The 17,580-nt window shown below is 41.8% G+C and overlaps 5 protein-coding genes across 6 annotated transcripts; 4 read left to right on the forward strand and 1 right to left on the reverse strand.

Moving 5' to 3' along the window:
• Positions 1–998: 998 nt before the first annotated feature.
• Positions 999–6,315, forward strand: LOC108108075 (organic cation transporter protein). 2 transcript variants are annotated; one of them, XM_017215956.2, is made up of 3 exons: positions 999–1,533; positions 4,065–4,507; positions 4,992–6,315. In XM_017215956.2, the coding sequence occupies exons 1-3, from the start codon at positions 1,151–1,153 to the stop codon at positions 6,140–6,142; spliced, it is 1,977 nt and encodes a 658-aa protein (XP_017071445.1). In that variant the 5' UTR covers positions 999–1,150; the 3' UTR covers positions 6,143–6,315. The 2 variants fall into 2 exon arrangements, with proteins under 2 accessions (XP_017071445.1, XP_017071446.1); XM_017215957.2 differs by lacking the exons at positions 999–1,533; positions 4,065–4,507 and adding an exon at positions 4,804–4,922.
• Positions 6,316–6,780: 465 nt separating this feature from the next.
• LOC108108077 lies at positions 6,781–8,336 on the forward strand. The gene has a single exon (XM_017215959.1). The coding sequence runs from the start codon at positions 6,942–6,944 to the stop codon at positions 8,250–8,252; it is 1,311 nt and encodes a 436-aa protein (XP_017071448.1). The 5' UTR covers positions 6,781–6,941; the 3' UTR covers positions 8,253–8,336.
• On the reverse strand, positions 8,283–10,064 carry LOC108108076 (T-cell activation inhibitor, mitochondrial). Its single transcript, XM_017215958.1, has 3 exons — positions 9,831–10,064; positions 9,343–9,764; positions 8,283–9,284 (listed from the first exon to the last, which is right to left on the reverse strand). Exons 1-3 carry the CDS (start codon positions 9,913–9,915, stop codon positions 8,337–8,339), a joined length of 1,455 nt encoding a protein of 484 aa, XP_017071447.1. The 5' UTR covers positions 9,916–10,064; the 3' UTR covers positions 8,283–8,336.
• Positions 10,065–10,335: 271 nt separating this feature from the next.
• Positions 10,336–10,883, forward strand: LOC108107671 (U6 snRNA-associated Sm-like protein LSm5). Its single transcript, XM_017215259.1, has 3 exons — positions 10,336–10,478; positions 10,555–10,751; positions 10,809–10,883. The coding sequence occupies exons 1-3, from the start codon at positions 10,430–10,432 to the stop codon at positions 10,836–10,838; spliced, it is 276 nt and encodes a 91-aa protein (XP_017070748.1). The 5' UTR covers positions 10,336–10,429; the 3' UTR covers positions 10,839–10,883.
• A 499-nt stretch (positions 10,884–11,382) lies between these two features.
• LOC108108195 (polyglutamine-repeat protein pqn-41) lies at positions 11,383–17,359 on the forward strand. Its single transcript, XM_017216147.1, has 3 exons — positions 11,383–12,071; positions 13,719–14,081; positions 14,153–17,359. The coding sequence occupies exons 1-3, from the start codon at positions 11,772–11,774 to the stop codon at positions 16,097–16,099; spliced, it is 2,610 nt and encodes an 869-aa protein (XP_017071636.1). The 5' UTR covers positions 11,383–11,771; the 3' UTR covers positions 16,100–17,359.
• Positions 17,360–17,580: the final 221 nt, after the last annotated feature.

The following is a 17,580-nucleotide window of genomic DNA, read 5'->3' on the forward strand; positions in this document are numbered from 1 at the left end:
AATGGAAATCTTGTCAAGTTTTGCTATTCCTTTTTTGCACTTTAAAACTGTTATAAATCTGTTAATAAGTAAGATAAACTATAAATAAATTCCGCACAGCAGCAACTGTTTGAATAAATGAATGTTAATTAAAAATACAAACTTGCAGTGGAAAATGAAATCTCAATTTAAAGATATGACTCTCGCACAGTTAACAAACTTATTATTCAAATTAACAACATATTAATATTGAAATATATATAGGAAATAATAAGTAAGCACGTGATAACAATAGCAATTGAATAAATGAACTCTTAAGCTTAAATAAATTGCTGCCAAGTCTTTGAAGGCTAAGACCGGCCATTTCTCACAATCCTCGGATCACGCAAACTCGTTTTGTTAGATGGCTTGTTGATCCGTTCGTCGAGTTTAATCCCCCTTCCAGCTCAATTTATGAATGGGCCGTGACGTATTTATAAATATAACAAATACATTTAGCTAATTTCCTCAATCTCCCCGAGTGTTTTTGGCCTGAGTCACACGAGCATTCTACCACTTTGGGCCTGGATGAGGGGCTATTAATAAAGATCAGGACCCACCTGGGCCCCAAAAGATGTGCACCGGCTACCTTCCAAACTTCTGCGAGTCATGGATTGTGTTCGGCAGGCTTAAAAATAAGTTACCAAGAGGTTTTAAAACAATATGCCGCCATAAGATCTGGCAAGCCGATATGATGATCGTTTGGGGCTCGCCAGCCGATTCAAAATACCGATTCAGAATGCGAATACGAATACGATTCGAACCGGTTTGCCAGCTGTGTGAACCAAACAAACAGCTGCTCGGCCGCTCAGCTGCTAAACTTTCGCTGCCCGGCGGTTTCTTGTTCTTGGCAGCAGCACAAAATCAACGGCAAGTGCATCGGCTCAAACCCCCCAAACCGTCAAAAGCCGAGCTTCTTGGCCGGGCTCATATAAAAACGGCATTTGGCGCGCGTGCTCAGTCAGTTGCAGATTCGAAACGGAAACGCGCGCGTGCGCCGCAATCGAATTCGATCAAGTATTTGGATTTCAAATTGGATTTTTACGCCGTTTCGGTCAAGTTCTGAATCACTTGGAGTGACACACATAAGGCAAGGTCGCGGAATACCAAATCGCCAATAAAGTCAATAAATATGGAAGGCCAGGCCAAGCAAGCGTACTTCGTAAATGAAGCATTTAACCACGAAGAACCACCACAGGGTGGTGGTGGTGGAGTGGACAATCTGCATCGCCGGAAAAGTGGTGGCAATAAAGAACTCCAGCTGGATTTAGGTGGCTTAAAGAAAGGTCAGGATGTGACTGGTGGTAATGGCAGTGATCCACCCAGTATGGACTTTGATGACATACTCCCCTTGATCGGAGAGTTTGGAAGATATCAAAAGTTACTATTCATCTGCATGATCCCATTCTCATTCTTCGTGGCCTTCGTGTACTTCTCGCAAATATTCCTCACCTTGATACCCGAGCAGCATTGGTGTCATGTTCCCGAGTTGGATGGCTTGGATGTGGAGGCCAGGTGAGTTCAATTTCGGTTTAAAGAAAATCTCAAGGGTTTTCACTCGAAAAAACTAAGAAGCCAAGGAAAAGCACAGAAGACAAGGCAATTTTGGCGCCATGGCTCGGTTATGGCATCCGCAGCTGAGCGCGGCCTAGCTGGGTAATTCACGTAATGTGCCATAAATATTCAAATGTGTTGTGTATAATACCCGTTGTCGATTGGTGGCCAACACTCTATACAATACTAGTATGTAAAGTGCAGTAGTCGTAGACGTCGCCTCAAGTGCTAACATATAATGAAGACTTTGTGGCTATTGAAATGATCATGAATCTATTACCAGGCAACGCGTTTCAGAACTTTATGATTGCCTACAGCTGGGGGTGCTAAATAATAATAATGACTCCATTAAAGTCAGTTAGGGTATATGATTGCTTTAAAATTAACATGTTATCAGGTTATCATGAAGTGTAAAATATTAATTTTACCTATCTAGTTACTTGGTCAATCAAGAAAAACATCGAAAAATGTGCCAGATTACCAAAATATTTAGTTAGACAATTATAGAGATTAAATATTAAAAAAAACTAAAATAGAAAACAATTTATAATATATCTAAAGAATATTAATAATTCATCATAAGTCAAATTCCTAAGACCACCATTAGAAAGGCAATTAATCACAATTGGAATTTTGTTAAAATAAACTCAGAACCCAAAATAACAAAGTTCAAGGACTTTAAAGAGATCAATTAGTTCAAAATAATTAAACAACATAACCCACAATAGCCAGATCAAAAATGTTAAACAAATAATTGTATAATTTTTTACGAACAATCTATTCAAACAATCCCCATCCGGAAGCATTATCATTGTGCGTAAAAGGCAAGCTAAAGTATGCGGTTCCGTTTTAACTTTCACAAAAAAAGGCAATTGATCGATCACTATAACTAACAACCAATAGTACCAATCACCTTGGAATCGAAAGGCTAAGGCTAATACCGGTTAAGCCTGCAATCTAGATTACGTTTGTGCTAACCCGAAACTGGATAGAGCCAGAATTGGCCAAGCGAAAAGATTTGGCCTGCTTTAACCCCCATTCCCAAAATCTCAATTCTACTAGTCAAATTATATAAAGTATTTGCAAAGTCTTAGAGTATGCAGCGCTATTTGAATTGAAAACGAATGAAACGTAACGAAAACGAGTGTTCTGACCAAAGTCATTAAAGCCAAGTTGGCATAGAACGGCCAGTCGGGACGACCTTGGGCCCATGATTGGGTTTTCCAGTCAGAGCGGCGGCTTAATAAGGCAAAGAACCTTACTGCGAAAAACGTTCATCTGTATAATTGCCGGGCTGCCCAACGTTCAGTGGCAAGGAGAGCGTTTTCCTCCGGCCCACAGAGTGGGTGGTGGGATGGTGGTTTGGTCGGGTTGATGAGGCACTGAGGGAGGGGGCAGTTAGATAAGCCAGGTTGGCCGGCCAAATTGTTTAATTAGCAGCAGCGCAGCGTGAACGTTGCGACAACGCAGCAGCAGGTAGCAGTAGCAGCAGCAGCAACTACGGCAAATACAGGTAGCAACAACAATCATCAACCAGACTAATGTTGTGTGGCGGCGATGATGTGAGACCGCCGACTTAACGATGGACTATGGTCTAGGCCAACGAACTTTAAACACTCTTTAAAGGTATAGATGAAACTAACAGTATAATAAATATTGTACATCTAAAAACTTCTTTCAAGAAAGTTAGAGCTTACATAAACCATTTTCACAGTATATTTATTCCTTTATTACTATGATTAACAGGTTCTTAGTGCATTATTCATTATGACAGAGTAAAACCTCCTCTTGCTGAGCTATCTAATTCACGCTTAGTATTAACCCAATAACAAATTCCTATCTTTGTGTGTCTAGCGGATTATGCAAATAAAATCAATTAATGTCAAAGTTTGCTCTCGGTATAATATGATAATTGATTTGTGATGAGCGTTGTTGCAGCTTGATAAGTTATTGATAAATTACAAGCAGCTGCTGACATTTTAAAATTAAGAATGGGGTTTAAATAAATTATATTTAAATGTGTTTGTATTTCTGTGTAAATAATAATTTGCAGTGAAAAATCATTTAAAGTTTGCAAGTTATTAAAATAAAAAATAAAATACTTCAAGTATTAAATGATTTTTAAAAATATTAAACACGACCACACCCATCATAAACGCAGAGCAATCAATCTTGTTAATACACCAAATACAAACAGTTTAAGCTAAGCCAAATGGAGCAGACGTAGACCGTTAAAGTGTATCCGAAAACGTTTAAGTCGCAACCGCATTTTCGAGTGCCCCTCAAGATCATGATAATTAAGTTGTCTCGCATACATATTCATGTAATAATATATGTACTTCTGCTGGCTGTTTTGTGTGCCCGGTGCAGAAGTGTTGACCATGGCTTAGAGCGTCTGAGAACTGGAGACAATTCCACACGCCTGACCCTGGATGAGTTAATTGCACCGACCGAAAAATAAATCCCCCTTTTTCCCCGCCTCTTTTCCACAGACTAGCGCTTTCCATACCCATGACCAATGGGGAGTACAACAATTGTTACATGTACGACGTCAACTACACGGAGATATTGGCCCAGGGCAAGGTGATGGCCGATCCCAAGTGGCCGAGGGTCAAGTGCCGACACGGCTGGTCATATAATTTCACAGAGATTCCTTACTCGACGGTGGCCACTGAACAGAACTGGGTGTGTGATGACGCTGCCTTGCCTACATATGCACAGTCTATATTCTTCCTGGGCGCCATCGTCGGTGGACTGCTCTTTGGTTGGGTGGCGGATCGATTTGGTCGAATTCCTGCCCTGATCGGCACCAATATGATGGGACTCTTGGCTGGCGTGGGCACTGCGTTCGTCAGCAACTTCTGGCAGTTCGCTGCCATGCGATTCTTTGTGGGATTTGCCTTCGACAACTGCTTTACTATGATGTATATTTTGGGTAAGTTTAAAAGATTTTTCCTTATTTAATAATACTATATTATCATAAAAGATGTTAGAATACTTTAATGACAGGCACTTGCCTTTGAAGTCTTTTTGATTTGTTTAATGATCGTGAAATTAATAAACAGTTACGGATTGGAAAGGAAATATTTTAATCGATAAACGATTTTCAATGAATCACTCGATTAACAAAGGCTTTTTCATCTCACTTAGCGAACATTTAATGTTTTTGTATGTTCAATTTGTATGAGCTAGCAAGACAAAAACATACCATTTTTACTATACAAGTAACGAAAAAAATACCCACGTGCCTTAGCTAAAAAAAGTAAAGTAAAAACATAAAACCTTTTTCTTAGGTGATTAATAGCTGTCAAACATAAAATTGAACCATTTAAGATAAATGTGAAGTTAAGGTCATAAATCGAAACTACACAAAAAACTTATTTTAATTGTTGGTTGTTAACTTTTTTTTTGCTCCACAGTTCTCGAGTACGTTGGTCCCAAATACCGGACCTTTGTGGCCAACATGTCGATAGCCATTTTCTTCACTGGTGCCGCTTGCCTTCTACCCTGGATTGCGTACTTCTTGGCAGATTGGAAACTCCTGGCTATTGTGACCTCGGCTCCATTGCTCTTGGCCATATTTACGCCCTTGGTGGTACCAGAATCAGCAAGATGGTTGGTTTCTCAAGGAAAAGTAGACAAAGCTGTTGGAATCCTTAAGAAACTGGAGAAAGGAAATGGTCGTCAGGTGCCCCCACAGACATATCAGATCTTTGCGGACAGCTGTAAGAGGATGAGGGAACAGGAAGCCCAGAATGGAAATTACTCCGTGCTGGATCTTTTCAAATCACCAAGATTGCGTCGAACCACATTGCTCCTCATTGTAATCTGGATGGCCATATCTCTGGTCTTTGATGGTCATGTGAGAAATGTGGGTTCTCTGGGACTTGACATCTTCTTCACCTTCACCTTGGCCTGTTTCACGGAATTGCCGGCAGATACCCTCCTCACGGTGATCTTGGACCGTTTTGGACGACGTTGGCTGGCCTGCAGCTCCATGGTGCTCAGTGGAGTGTTCAGCTTATTGGCCACTGTGGTCCCCGTGGGCATTTATTCTGCTGCTCTAGCCATTATGGGTCGATTCTTTGTGAATATCAGCTATAATATTGGCCTCCAGTGGGCTGCGGAGGTGCTGCCCACTGTGGTTAGGGCTCAGGCAGTGGCGTTTATCCACATTATGGGTTACGTGGCCAGCATCATTGCACCATTTGTGGTTTATTTGGCCAACATTTCCCAAGCTCTACCACTAATCATCCTGGGAATTTTGGGAATCATTGGTGGTTTGTTGGCGCTGCTACTTCCGGAAACCCTAAACCATGTTCTACCACAAACCCTGAGCGATGGAGAGGAGTTTGGACGGGGTCAGAGCATTTGGGACTTCCCCTGTTTAGCCAAACAGGTGGACGACGACGACGATGAGAAAAGGAACACCGACGTGGAGGAGGTGCGATCTCAGGCATTTGTGCGGGGAACCCAGACAGGCGCATCCTTGAATGCCTCGACAGGTGGTGAACTGAGATCCAGCATCCTGCGCAGATCAATCAAATCACGCAACTCCACAAAGCTTTAGAGGATCAACTCTAATCGAACTATTAGGTAGCTAATTGTTATAGCAGCCAAAATCAGTAGCTCTGCCCTGCATTTTTAGCATCAACTAGTTTTTAAGTGTCGGTATTGACCTTTGTGATACTAGAATTAAGAAATTCTATGCCCATCTTAAAACAATGAATAAACTCAAAAATATGAGAATTGTTTTCTTAAGTCATTTAAATTTCCATTGATGGCGAATCGAAAGTAAATCGTAGGTAAAATACACGTAAATAACGCAAAATTTCGGAGAACCCTGTTCGTGAACCGAAGAGACATTATTAATTTAGCTTCGAACCCTCAGCTGAATATTTTACACAATTATAAAACAAAAACATCAATTGTTAAATAAATAATATGAAAAAAATTTGCAGTACAAATAAAATATTTACTTGGACTTCAATTAATTAAAGTTATGTAAGAAGAAAAGCAATTAAACAAGAATGAGTGCGTTAGCATTTTAGTATTAATTAAATGAATTAATGTTTTCCAAACACGGCCTTCAAAAACATTTATGTTTTCGTATGATTTAACGGAACGCAACTCATTATTTAAATTTTACAAATGATGCAATATTTACATAACCAACCGTTTATGATCGTCGTCTTATTCAGCTTTTCCGCAGGTGCAAAATGCAATTAAAAGTTGTATGCATTTATTGGCACAAGGGTCAACAACCAAATCCCCTAGCAAATATCCGATTGAACTACAAATAAGTACCGATTCTCCACTTAACTATAAAAGCTGCGCATATTCGGGGGCATACAACCAGTACAGCCAGAATGGCATCTTTCTCCGCTTGGTTTGTCCTCGTATTGGGACTCGGTATCGCTGCTGCTCTGGATTTAAATATTCAAACTAATAGCAGCCGACTCTTGGCAGTTCTTAATACATCCGCTCCTGTTCAAGATTTACTATACCACATTGATGTCTGGCGAAACGAAGCAGCTTCAGTGACAACAAAATCTCCTCCTTCTTCAAATCTGGAGTCCATTATTCGCTCCGAAGTCGGTGGAGATTGGGAGCGAGGCAAACTTGTCCTACAATTAGCTAGTCAAGCCAGAACCGTGGAGCTAAAGGAGACTATTTACACAGTTCTCTGGGAGGAGCTACAGCAGACCAAGCAGATCTACAATCCCTCGAAGATTCTGGAATTTTATGACCTGCTGTCTCTACACACGGATGTTCCAGTGCAACTTAAAGAAGTTATCTATCAGGCTTTCATCCATCGAAGTGCCCAGTTGTTGGAGGCTCCGTTTTACACAGCCAGTCGAGAAGCCACTTTTCCGTTGATAAACTCCCTCGTTCATCGACTAACACTCAGCACATTAGATTATCTGAGAGACATCCTGGAAGTTCTGTACGATGCTGTTTTGGCCCTGGAAACACCATTAAAAGTTGTGCAGAGGCTCGGCAACTTTACGGCTAGCTTAACACAGTTGGCTCAAGCTAATCTGCAATTACTAAGCAGGGAAGAGCTCAAGCGTGGGGATCCCGACGTGCAGAAGGCTTTGCAAAGCAACCTTAGGAATTTAATTCAGCAGCCTGGGTTCGACAGAGATGTGGACCTCCTTCACCAATTTGAAATCTATGCACAACTTTCCAAAGATGAGCATCTCTTGTACACGGCCAAAAAAGTTTGCATCCGCAATGTGACCACTGATAATTCGTACATTTATGAATGTCCGCAGACGTATTTGATCTGCAGCAATACTCGAGATCCCAAAAAGGCTGCCTATTTTATCCAACGTGGTCACAGCAATGACAGCCGACCGCAGTTTGCATTCTACAGTGCCTTCTGGCGAAATCGCTATATCCTGATTGAACCAGCTGCTGCTGCCGTTAGCAATGCAACTAACGTGATCACCAAAAATGTGTACAGCCGGCCCAACATTAACTGGTGGCGTGTGGTTTATGCAAATGGAGGAATCTCCTTGTACGATGCTACCACAGAGAAATCTGTCCTATGCGGTGGAAATCCCAATCACTGGGATGGTGAGGAGCATCATGTATACACACGCCCTGCATCGGAGTTCTTAGCTCACCAGGCGGAGTGCACCTGGAGCTTGGAAGATTGCAGCGATGCCGCTTAGCTGAAAGTAAGGGGGATGGTGCAGACACAATTATAAATTATTACTATGTTTATTTTGACTAATAAGGCACATGAGAAAATCGAACTACCTCTGCTGAAAATCCCAGGGTATGCACACAACCCCATCGGTCAGTACCGAATAGTAGTGGGTGATATGCAACTTTCCTTCCTGCAGTTCCACAACGTGCAGCTGGGATAAGTCTCTAAGGGCTGTTATCATCTTGTCTGGGGTGACGGCGTCGTCTTTGGTCAGAGATTGTAGCTGTAGCTGCTTAATACACGAGTCTATTAACTCCTGCTCGACATGCTTGTCCTGCGCATATTTCTTCATTCGCTCCCTGGCCAGTTCCATATTTACGCTGATAAAGTCAACGAGTATGGAGCCAGGGCAGGTGGCTGGTGTAATGAACTGACCCGTTGGGCTCACCATCAGAGGACCCGCCTCCGATTCTACTACAATGGTGAACTCCTTGAGCGTTTTCGGCCATTCTGCCGGAAATTTTTGTTTGCCTATGTAATCGTTAAGCGAAGTTGTCACCTTCATGAGGTAGCTTGCATAGCCTCTGGCCTGTTGCTTGGGCATAAACTTGCGTCGCCCAATTTGTATTTCTAGTAGAACTTGAGAAAGCGTCCGTTCATAAACGGGCACAACCTTTAAATAGGCATCATGATGCGGAATGTTCTTGATGAAATCAATCCAGGTGTTGAGCACGTCACCGGTAAATAACATCACATGGCCCTCTAGGCTGATGCCTGTGAATGGAGCAAATACCACAATCCGACCCTTGAGGGGGGCCATTTCCACTAAATGTGTATTAGACAACCTCTCCAGGGTCTTCAGACAACCACGGTAGTGCTCTATGTTCCAGCCGCACTCATATCGGGCATCCTTTAGCCCCAACTTCTTGACCAGCACTTTTTGCAGCTTGTCTATCTCAGCCTGCAGGTCTGCAGTTTCTTTCGAGCGCTGTTTGGCTATGCTGGCATTCTCCTCCAGCCAGGTGGTCAGAACCGGACGTTTGCTTGCACGCTCCTGGGTTAAATAAATTAGAATTTAGAAAGTTTTTAGGTGGAAAATTTGTACTACTAACATTCTTTAACTGAGATTCAAATTCGGCAAACTCTACATCGTAATGATAGTCCTGACTTGGCTTAATATCTAAGCCTGAACCCTTTGGCAGCACGGGCTGTGTCTTGATGTTTTTCACATACTCCGTGGAAAGGTTGCAGGACTCCAAGAGGCCCTGAATAAATGTCTTCGGATCCCGTGTGCTCTGCCAGTCCGTTCTAATCTGGATGAGCTTGAAAGAGTCCCGCTTGTCGGCATCCGAACTGGTCCGCACATAAAACTTGAGCACCTGTGTGTCACTTCGTTGCCTGCGTTCATACAAGGCCTCCAGGTGCTCGCTAAGTAATTTTAGGGAGTTCTCGTTGGTGTTCCTCTGCTCAGGATGTTGGGCAAAGAAGTCCGGATGCACAGCGAAGTAAAAGGGTCTCAGCGCAGTGGTCAGATCTACAAAGGATAGGATCACATGATAAATATCTACAAGATATTTATGCCACATTCAAATCAACTGACCTTGGTTCAACGATCGACGAAAAAGCAGGAAGTGCCGCCTGCTGTTGACCAATTTCCGGATCTCGCGGCCCAGTGACATGGACATTATGTAAGCAGTGGGCAGTGGCACAACCCTGCCCCTTGTCCAAGATGGCCAACATACGGTGGGGACAACCGTGTGCTCAAAATTTAAGATATATAACTCCTGATCTTGAAATTATGAAAGACGACAAAATTGGTACGACCGTTGCCGGAAATGCCTAAAATCTTTTGTTATCGAATAAATCTGTGATAGCATATTGGCTGCCATTTTTGATCGTAGCTATAATAAACTGTTTTATATTTTGCTGATACATGGATATAAATTCATATTTTTTGTCATCTTAAATAAATTAAGTTTTGATATAAGATACGAAAAATTCAAGGCATTTTGGAATATTATTATTATTTCTATTGTCTTTGGCAATTTTAAAGTTAAGATTTGTCAGCACTAGCGCGGCGATTACTTTTAATGTGACCAGTTTTACCACATTATTCCGCATTGTTTACCTTGCTGCGAAAACTTTTTAGCGCAATTATAATAATTGTAATAAATAAAACTAAACAAATCTCATATTAATATGACTGCCGTTCCTCCGCCCTCTAACATCTCTACATTGATGCCATTGGGTATGTAAAACTAAACAGTTAAATTTTACGAACCAACACTTACTAACTCTTGCCGGCTGTGTCGCGGACATTTCAGAATTGGTGGACAAATGCATTGGCTCCAGGATCCATATTATCATGAAGAACGACAAGGAGATGGTAGGCACTCTTCTAGGATTCGATGACTTTGTAAATATGTTGTTAGACGATGTTACGGAGTATGAAAATACTCCAGATGGGCGCCGCATTACCAAACTGGATCAGATTCTTCTTAATGGAAACAACATTACAATGGTAGATGGTCTGCCTAGTTATCTTCGGTTTTTTGTAATATATATTTATTCTTTGCAGTTGGTGCCTGGTGGCGAGCTGGCGGAGTAGCAAGGTTCCATTTGTAAACATAAATACACTTTTAAAATAACAAAACACGAGTTTTAATGTGGATTTATGTTAATATACAGAGGTATGTTAAAAGTTAACAGTAGTGCAACGGTTAAAGGAATAGCTTGGAGGAATAGCGGTTGGATTTAAAAAGGAATCTTAAGACCTAAAATATTCTGGGAATAGAACATTTTGTTTTTTAATACTGTGACATCTTTTTTAGATATCGTTATAATTTCAAATATAATTTTTTTATGTACATAAAAAATGTTATACCTTTTACTTAAAGATAAACATTTTAAAATATTATTTATTAATTTATATTTTTATTTAAAATCGTCTAGTTTGACCAAATTAAGCTTAAAATTCTGATGTTAACAGACTAAACATAAATATTTAAGAGAAACATTTATGCTTCAGAGGGCATGCAAAGCAGGCGCATGCGCTTAACCCCCAAAATCGGGGGTCTCAGCGATATAGCAGTCAACATGTGCCATAAATATTAACCGCTTTTCCCTGCTGGCCGTGCGTGTGGGTGCAGTGCGCTCTCGGCCAGTACCGCTCTGTGTTCTCCCGCTTCCGTTCGGCACCTCCAACGCTCAGTACGGCACCAGGCTTCGACGGAAGTGGAACAAACCAAGCGGAAACAGACTCACGCGACAACAAAACTGAACTCGAATATGGAAAACTTTTCCCCTGAACCAATATATAGCACTGATAAACGCAACTCGGAGTGAACTTTATGAATGGACATGACTAATTGTAGTCATCCAATAGCAGCATTCGTTGTGTAAACTCCAAAGGTGGAGGTTCCCTTGTTTTCCAAACGAAAGATTTCAGCATTTCGGTATCTGTATCTGTCGGTGTCTCATTTGAGCGGCTCGAATGATCCGCCTGTAATTATGACTGCGTGAAGAAATCAATAAGAGGAGGATGGCCAGCAAGCCCATGAGCACCAGCTGCCAGAGCATTGCGACGGCGGCCAGCAGTGCAGCCACCACGGCAGCAGCGGTGTCCATCTCGGCGTCCAATGCCACCTCCGTGGGCTCCCTCATCGCCGCCGCCTGCCAGCAGCAGCAACATCCTCACCAGCAATATACCCAGTCCCAGCAGCAACATCTTTATCAGACCCATCAGCAATCATCGCACTATGTCAATGGGACCGGCAGTTTGGGAAGGCTCAAGTTCCACAAGAGTCTCGATGCCAGCGACGAGGAGATCGAGTATGCGCAGGTATGTCCAAGTGGTCAAGTATCCAACTGCTAGTCGGAATCGTCTCCAAATGAATTCAATTGTGCCCCACACTGAGTCATAATAATGCGACAAGGTCCTGCAGTGCTGGCTCAATTGAATTTGTCTTGTGGGTGGTGGTGGGTGATGGATGGTGGTTGCTGGCATTCTTGTTCGAGTGGGTGTACTTGGGGGTGGTTTTTGCTACCCAGCTCCCATCTCGGTGCATTTGCTGCCTGCCCCCTCAGCTGTTTAACCTTCTGGTTGGGTCGTTATGCATAGTTTACGCTTCGCCAGGCAACCTCAACAGCCGCCAACAACCGCCGTCGTCGATCAAGTGTTAATAATTCAATGCTCAGGAAATAGTCATATATTGAAATGTATCGTACACCAAGGGAGCAGATTAGTCCCTACAAGGACCTTGATTTTGGCCCAGGCAATTACAAAAATTAACCAGTTGGATTAATTTATGGGTCGCTGAAAGTAAGGGTGATGTTTACTCATACTCCCTTTAACACATTAATAGATATGGAGCTTAGGTTTTATTTACTACAAAACTCACTACTTCAAATACGTTTTTGCAAACAGTGTAGTTTTAGCCTTCATTTATGTATAAATAAAGATAGAATTAAATCTTAAATAAAGGTACAGTATTCTTGTAGCACTTGCATCTAAATTTCCCTCAATTCATAAAAAGAACTATCTGTTTTCCTCCACGACTTCATTTTTTAATGAAAACCTTTACAATTTCATTTTAAATGAGCACTGTATTTTTATATAAAGCAACCCCACAATTTGCTCTTCCTTTCCAATGGCATTATAGCCAACGGGTGGTCTATTCTAAAGCCTTTCAAGCCAGTTATTACGCGCCGCGCAATAAAAAGTTAATGAAAGAGAACTGGGGTACATCTTTATAGTTAGCGTTTTTTATCCGAGACTAGGATTTTTTAATACAATAGTATTAAAAATAATAATCTTACTTACAGCAACTCAAAATTAGTATTTAATTTATTTATCCAATAAGATACTTTATTGCATTCTTAATAAAAAAATGTCTTCTTGGAAATCAAAAGTTATACCTAAGTCCTGAATGTTTCTTAATGTGAGCATATAAAAATGTTTGTTTAGTTTATGCTAGTAATAGAGTTTGCTTGCTAATTTATGGGAAGGGTCTGTATGGTATAATTTTCACCGCACCTGTATTGTGGGTTTGGTATGCTTCCTCCCTTCCAGCCTTCAGCTTTCATGTTGGTGGGGCAGTGAAAGTGTTGCTTGCTGTGGGGGGCTTCATCCAGTATTCATAGAAATGCTTTCAATAAAAGCAGGAAGAACAGTCAGGACGAAGGAATGGGCTGGGCAAACATCATTTTGATGGTTTGCACCACCACACCTGGCGGCTATTCGGTGTGCCACATTGCTCAGACGTGCAAATACCCGGAAGTGCTAACGATAGTTTACCATATAAGCTTTTCACTTTCACCGCAAATCAACACATTCCTTTTTTAGATAGAGAGCATAGCGATATAATGGACAATCTGGCATAGTTCCATATAGAAATGAAGTTCTTTTACATTTTTCATTTCTTTCAAAGGAATTAATGATGTAAATTCCAAACTATAATTTAATTGATTATTTAATATTATATTACAGCTTTCTCGTTCTACCCATATCCTGGGCCGTCATAAGTCGGAGCGCTTACTGGCATCCAATCTGGACGAGGACCGAAGACGTCGTACCATTATCGTGGAGAAGAAGAACAACTCGTATGGGTTCACTCTGCAGAGCTATGGAATCCATTACAAACGGGATGAAGAGCTGGAAATGATTACATACGTGGACTATGTGGAGTACGGTGGTCCGGCCTATCGTGCTGGAATGCGTGAGGGAGATGTAATCCTCTCCATCAACGGCCAGGATATGGAGAAGGCGGACCACAAGACCATCGTCGAGTTTATTAAGCAATGTGACACCAGAATGCGGATGGTGGTACTCTTCGAGGACTGTGTGAGGAAGGTAAATTATTGGCTTTTAAAGATATGGTTTACCAAACTTAATGTATTTCTGAAAAATGTATCTTTCCCCAGGTGGATCTCCACATGCGCTATATCCAACTACAAAGCATGTTGCAGCAAAAGATGAACGAGCTTGAAAGGGTTCACCTAAGGGAGCGGGAGTTATTGGAGGGCAAGTGGAAGACGCATAGTTTGCCAGCCCGGAAAAAAGCGACAGCGAATACTTCACCCAGCGACGGGGAGGGTGTTTCACCCACGGAAGTGGGTGGTGAAACGAGCTTCTATCGTCCCGCATTGTCCACCGAGGATGTGCCAAACATAGCGACCCGCCATCAGGGAGTAGGTGGACCAGGAATCATACCACCTCCAGCTCAATTTATGCTCACCTATCACTACTTGGATCCCACTTACCGGTACGTTCTGCGACCCACCCACGGCAGCTCAGAGGATTTTATAGATGGCCTGGGACTGCAGAGGAGCAGCAGTGACCACCAGCAACCGACACAGCGTTATATTCTCCAGCGAACTGAATCCGTGGATACAAATACTATGACTCAACCAACAACCACGGCACCTACCCAATATCACAGCACCACTGGGGGATCCGTGAAGCCACCGGCACCTCCACCTCGCACCTGTGAAAAGCACAAGCCCCCCGCTAAACCACCAAAAACAGAGAAAGAGAAGTCCTCCGGGAAACATTGTCATGTGGGACACTCGTGTAATCCTTGCTTAGGTCACTTTCGTTGGAAGTCGGCTGAGAAATCAGCGGTTCCGGCGCCAGATAATGTAAGCTTGGATGCCTATGATCTAGCCAGCCCCTGCTGCGATACGCATTGTGTACCAACAAGGAGACGCCATCGCCAGCACAAGGAGCATACGCATAAGCACAAGCACCGGGAGAGAGAAAGGGTAGAAAGCAAGGAGCAGAGGGTCAGACCCAAGTCCACTTCCCATGCCTCACCCAATGCCAATGCAGCTGGAGGAAATGCAGGATCTGGGCATCACCATCATCATCATCATCACCATCACAGTCACGATCAGCAGCAACAGCAGCATCATCAGCAACAACAACAGCAAATCCAGCAACAGCCAATGCAAGCTGTTCCCCACCATCATCACTATCCCCACCAAATGCAAAATCCCTGCCAGGTGCAATCGCAAAGTGGCAGCACCCGATCACGGTACTTCGACTTGGCATCCGGATTGGCCAGCCATTGTAGCTTACACTCCTGCACCTCTAGTGAGTTTGCTACAGGGGATACCGCTTCTTACACCACTTCCATCAGCACTGATACACTGTTTTGGGACCCCAAAAGTGAGACGGGCCAATCCCGACAGCACTCCACAAAGTCAAGGCAGTCCTATGAGCAGCAACCACAACAGCAACAGCAACAGCAGCAGCAACAGCAGCAGCAACCACCACACCAGGCACACCACCACCATCATCGTCATCAGGGGGACTACCAACGATATCATGTGACCACCACCCAAGTGCAGCCCCAGCAAATTTATCCCAATACTATAGCTTACGTACAAAAACCCAAGTCCTGGGACAATCTAGCCAACAAGACGGGATATAATGTGGGTTACGGGTACCTTGACACAGTAGCCGTAAAGCCAGCCATAAAAATGCAGATTGCCCAGCAGCGACACTCGATGCCGCGAAGGAATCCATACGGGAGATACTCCACTTACGGGGATGTGGAGAACTATGCACCACCGCCTACCGAATTTGTGGGCGAGCTGACCACGACTACAACCACAACGATTACGGCGAAGTCCACGGAAGAGCTGCTAGCAGCTTGCGATTGCTTGACTCCCCAGCAACAGGCTGCTATCAAGGCGGCGCAGTACCAGCTCAGTCAAAATCAGAAGCTGACCCACCAGAACTCCTGTCAGATGGGATACTATTCCCACCTGCCACGTCCCACCACCGATGTTGGCACCTCCACCACCAGTCAACAGGTGCACGGGGCAGGAGATGTCCAGACCACTTCTGAAGCAACTAGGTTGTAGGTAAACGCGTCTAGGCCACAAGGAAATCCAACCAGGAACCGTCTCAAGAATATTAAGAGTGCACTAAGAGCTGGAGAAGTTTTAAACATTTACCAATTGGGTTTAAATGAGTTTTTGAATGAGTATAGATCGAAATTATTAAAAGCTAGTACATATTTTCAAAGGAAAATAAGGATGTAAGGTCGGCGGAATATGGATATCGAATCGATATGAATATTAAATCTAATTAAAAATTGTAACCTTTAATAGTCTGTTGATTTGACTATCAAATTATACGAAATTATCAAATTTTTTTAACCAATGTGGTAAAATTTAGTAACTTAAAAGAAAGAAAACTTAGTTAATTAAATATTTTAGAATTTTACTTTAGAAGTAATTAAAGATTTAGATAATTACATAATTTGTATCCATATTACGTCAAAGGATTAGGAGGAATTAAAAGGAGGAAGTTAAGATTTTAGTACATATTTTAATCTATACTCATTTAAATTAATTTAAACTATTGCTAACTTAGTTTAACCACTCATTCGTGCATTCACAGTCCGCTCCATTCGCGTCTTCATAACCGAACATCGAACTCATTTGGAATGGTAACCAAAGCCAAATTTTAAATATTTAACTCAAACAGACAAAAATCAACACATAGCTTAACTAATCAAGTAGATGTACAGTGAGTTTCATAGATGAAAGATACATATTTAGCATCCAAAAACCGCAGGACAATACACAGAGATAAGCCCTAGAGAAGATACTTCTAAGAGTAGATGATTCAGAAATTGGTACACCTTAAGAATATATAGAAAATTAACATTGTAGCTATCTTATATGTATGAAACTCACTTTATATATATGAGATATAACTAGGACGCATTGAGGTTTAGATTTTTGGATTTATTGAAAGACTGAAAAGCCACGCGCATATTCCAAATTAGAGAAAAATCTGGCGTCTTGTAATGATAGTTAGAGGATTCTATATATATCTGTGTATGCCATATAATATGGTTAACCTATCATGCAACTAGATACTGTTTTACATGTAGCATATACACACATATATATTTATTGTATACTGTATCCGAACAATGTAATTTATTTCATTGTGATAGTGAAAGAGCAGGCACTAAAAACAGCAACAATTTTAGTCGCAATTTTATCATGCAACCAACCAAATATAATTTAAAGCGCTTTTATGTAATGCGAAATGTAAATGTTATTGTACTTTATGTATTGCAATAAAACTCAAAAAATGTGTTCATGTAGTGTGACCCCTAGAAAAAATTAGAAACTAAATAATGAAGAGTTTTCAAAATTTTTGAGATTTGATTTTTAGAGGATTTTGGGAAAAATGAATTTGTAATTCATACAAGAAAATAACAGATTATTGATTTATTTTTGAGATTCGAAATTCGAGATTTTTAAAAATACAATACAAATCCAAAAAAGAACCTAAGGGCGATTGAAAATTTCCGGAACACTCCACA

This window comes from Drosophila eugracilis, unplaced genomic scaffold (assembly GCF_018153835.1).
Source record: "Drosophila eugracilis isolate 14026-0451.02 unplaced genomic scaffold, ASM1815383v1 contig_2088, whole genome shotgun sequence".
Lineage (NCBI taxonomy): Eukaryota > Metazoa > Arthropoda > Insecta > Diptera > Drosophilidae > Drosophila > Drosophila eugracilis.

Excerpts from the sequence above, each read along its gene's own strand:
- LOC108108195 (XM_017216147.1), top strand. The coding sequence starts at position 11,772 with ATGGCCAGCAAGCCCATGAGCACCAGCTGCCAGAGCATTGCGACGGCG. Across the intron at positions 12,072-13,718 it reads AGGAGATCGAGTATGCGCAG|CTTTCTCGTTCTACCCATAT; the intron begins GTATGTCCAAGT and ends ATTATATTACAG. Across the intron at positions 14,082-14,152 it reads TCGAGGACTGTGTGAGGAAG|GTGGATCTCCACATGCGCTA; the intron begins GTAAATTATTGG and ends ATCTTTCCCCAG.
- LOC108108076 (XM_017215958.1), bottom strand. The coding sequence starts at position 9,915 with ATGTCCATGTCACTGGGCCGCGAGATCCGGAAATTGGTCAACAGCAGG. Across the intron at positions 9,765-9,830 it reads TCGTCGATCGTTGAACCAAG|ATCTGACCACTGCGCTGAGA; the intron begins GTCAGTTGATTT and ends TATCCTTTGTAG. Across the intron at positions 9,285-9,342 it reads TTGAATCTCAGTTAAAGAAT|GAGCGTGCAAGCAAACGTCC; the intron begins GTTAGTAGTACA and ends TATTTAACCCAG.
- LOC108107671 (XM_017215259.1), top strand. The coding sequence starts at position 10,430 with ATGACTGCCGTTCCTCCGCCCTCTAACATCTCTACATTGATGCCATTG. Across the intron at positions 10,479-10,554 it reads CTCTACATTGATGCCATTGG|AATTGGTGGACAAATGCATT; the intron begins GTATGTAAAACT and ends CGGACATTTCAG. Across the intron at positions 10,752-10,808 it reads ATGGAAACAACATTACAATG|TTGGTGCCTGGTGGCGAGCT; the intron begins GTAGATGGTCTG and ends TATTCTTTGCAG.
- LOC108108075 (XM_017215956.2), top strand. The coding sequence starts at position 1,151 with ATGGAAGGCCAGGCCAAGCAAGCGTACTTCGTAAATGAAGCATTTAAC. Across the intron at positions 1,534-4,064 it reads GGCTTGGATGTGGAGGCCAG|ACTAGCGCTTTCCATACCCA; the intron begins GTGAGTTCAATT and ends TCTTTTCCACAG. Across the intron at positions 4,508-4,991 it reads TACTATGATGTATATTTTGG|TTCTCGAGTACGTTGGTCCC; the intron begins GTAAGTTTAAAA and ends TTTGCTCCACAG.
- LOC108108077 (XM_017215959.1), top strand. The coding sequence starts at position 6,942 with ATGGCATCTTTCTCCGCTTGGTTTGTCCTCGTATTGGGACTCGGTATC.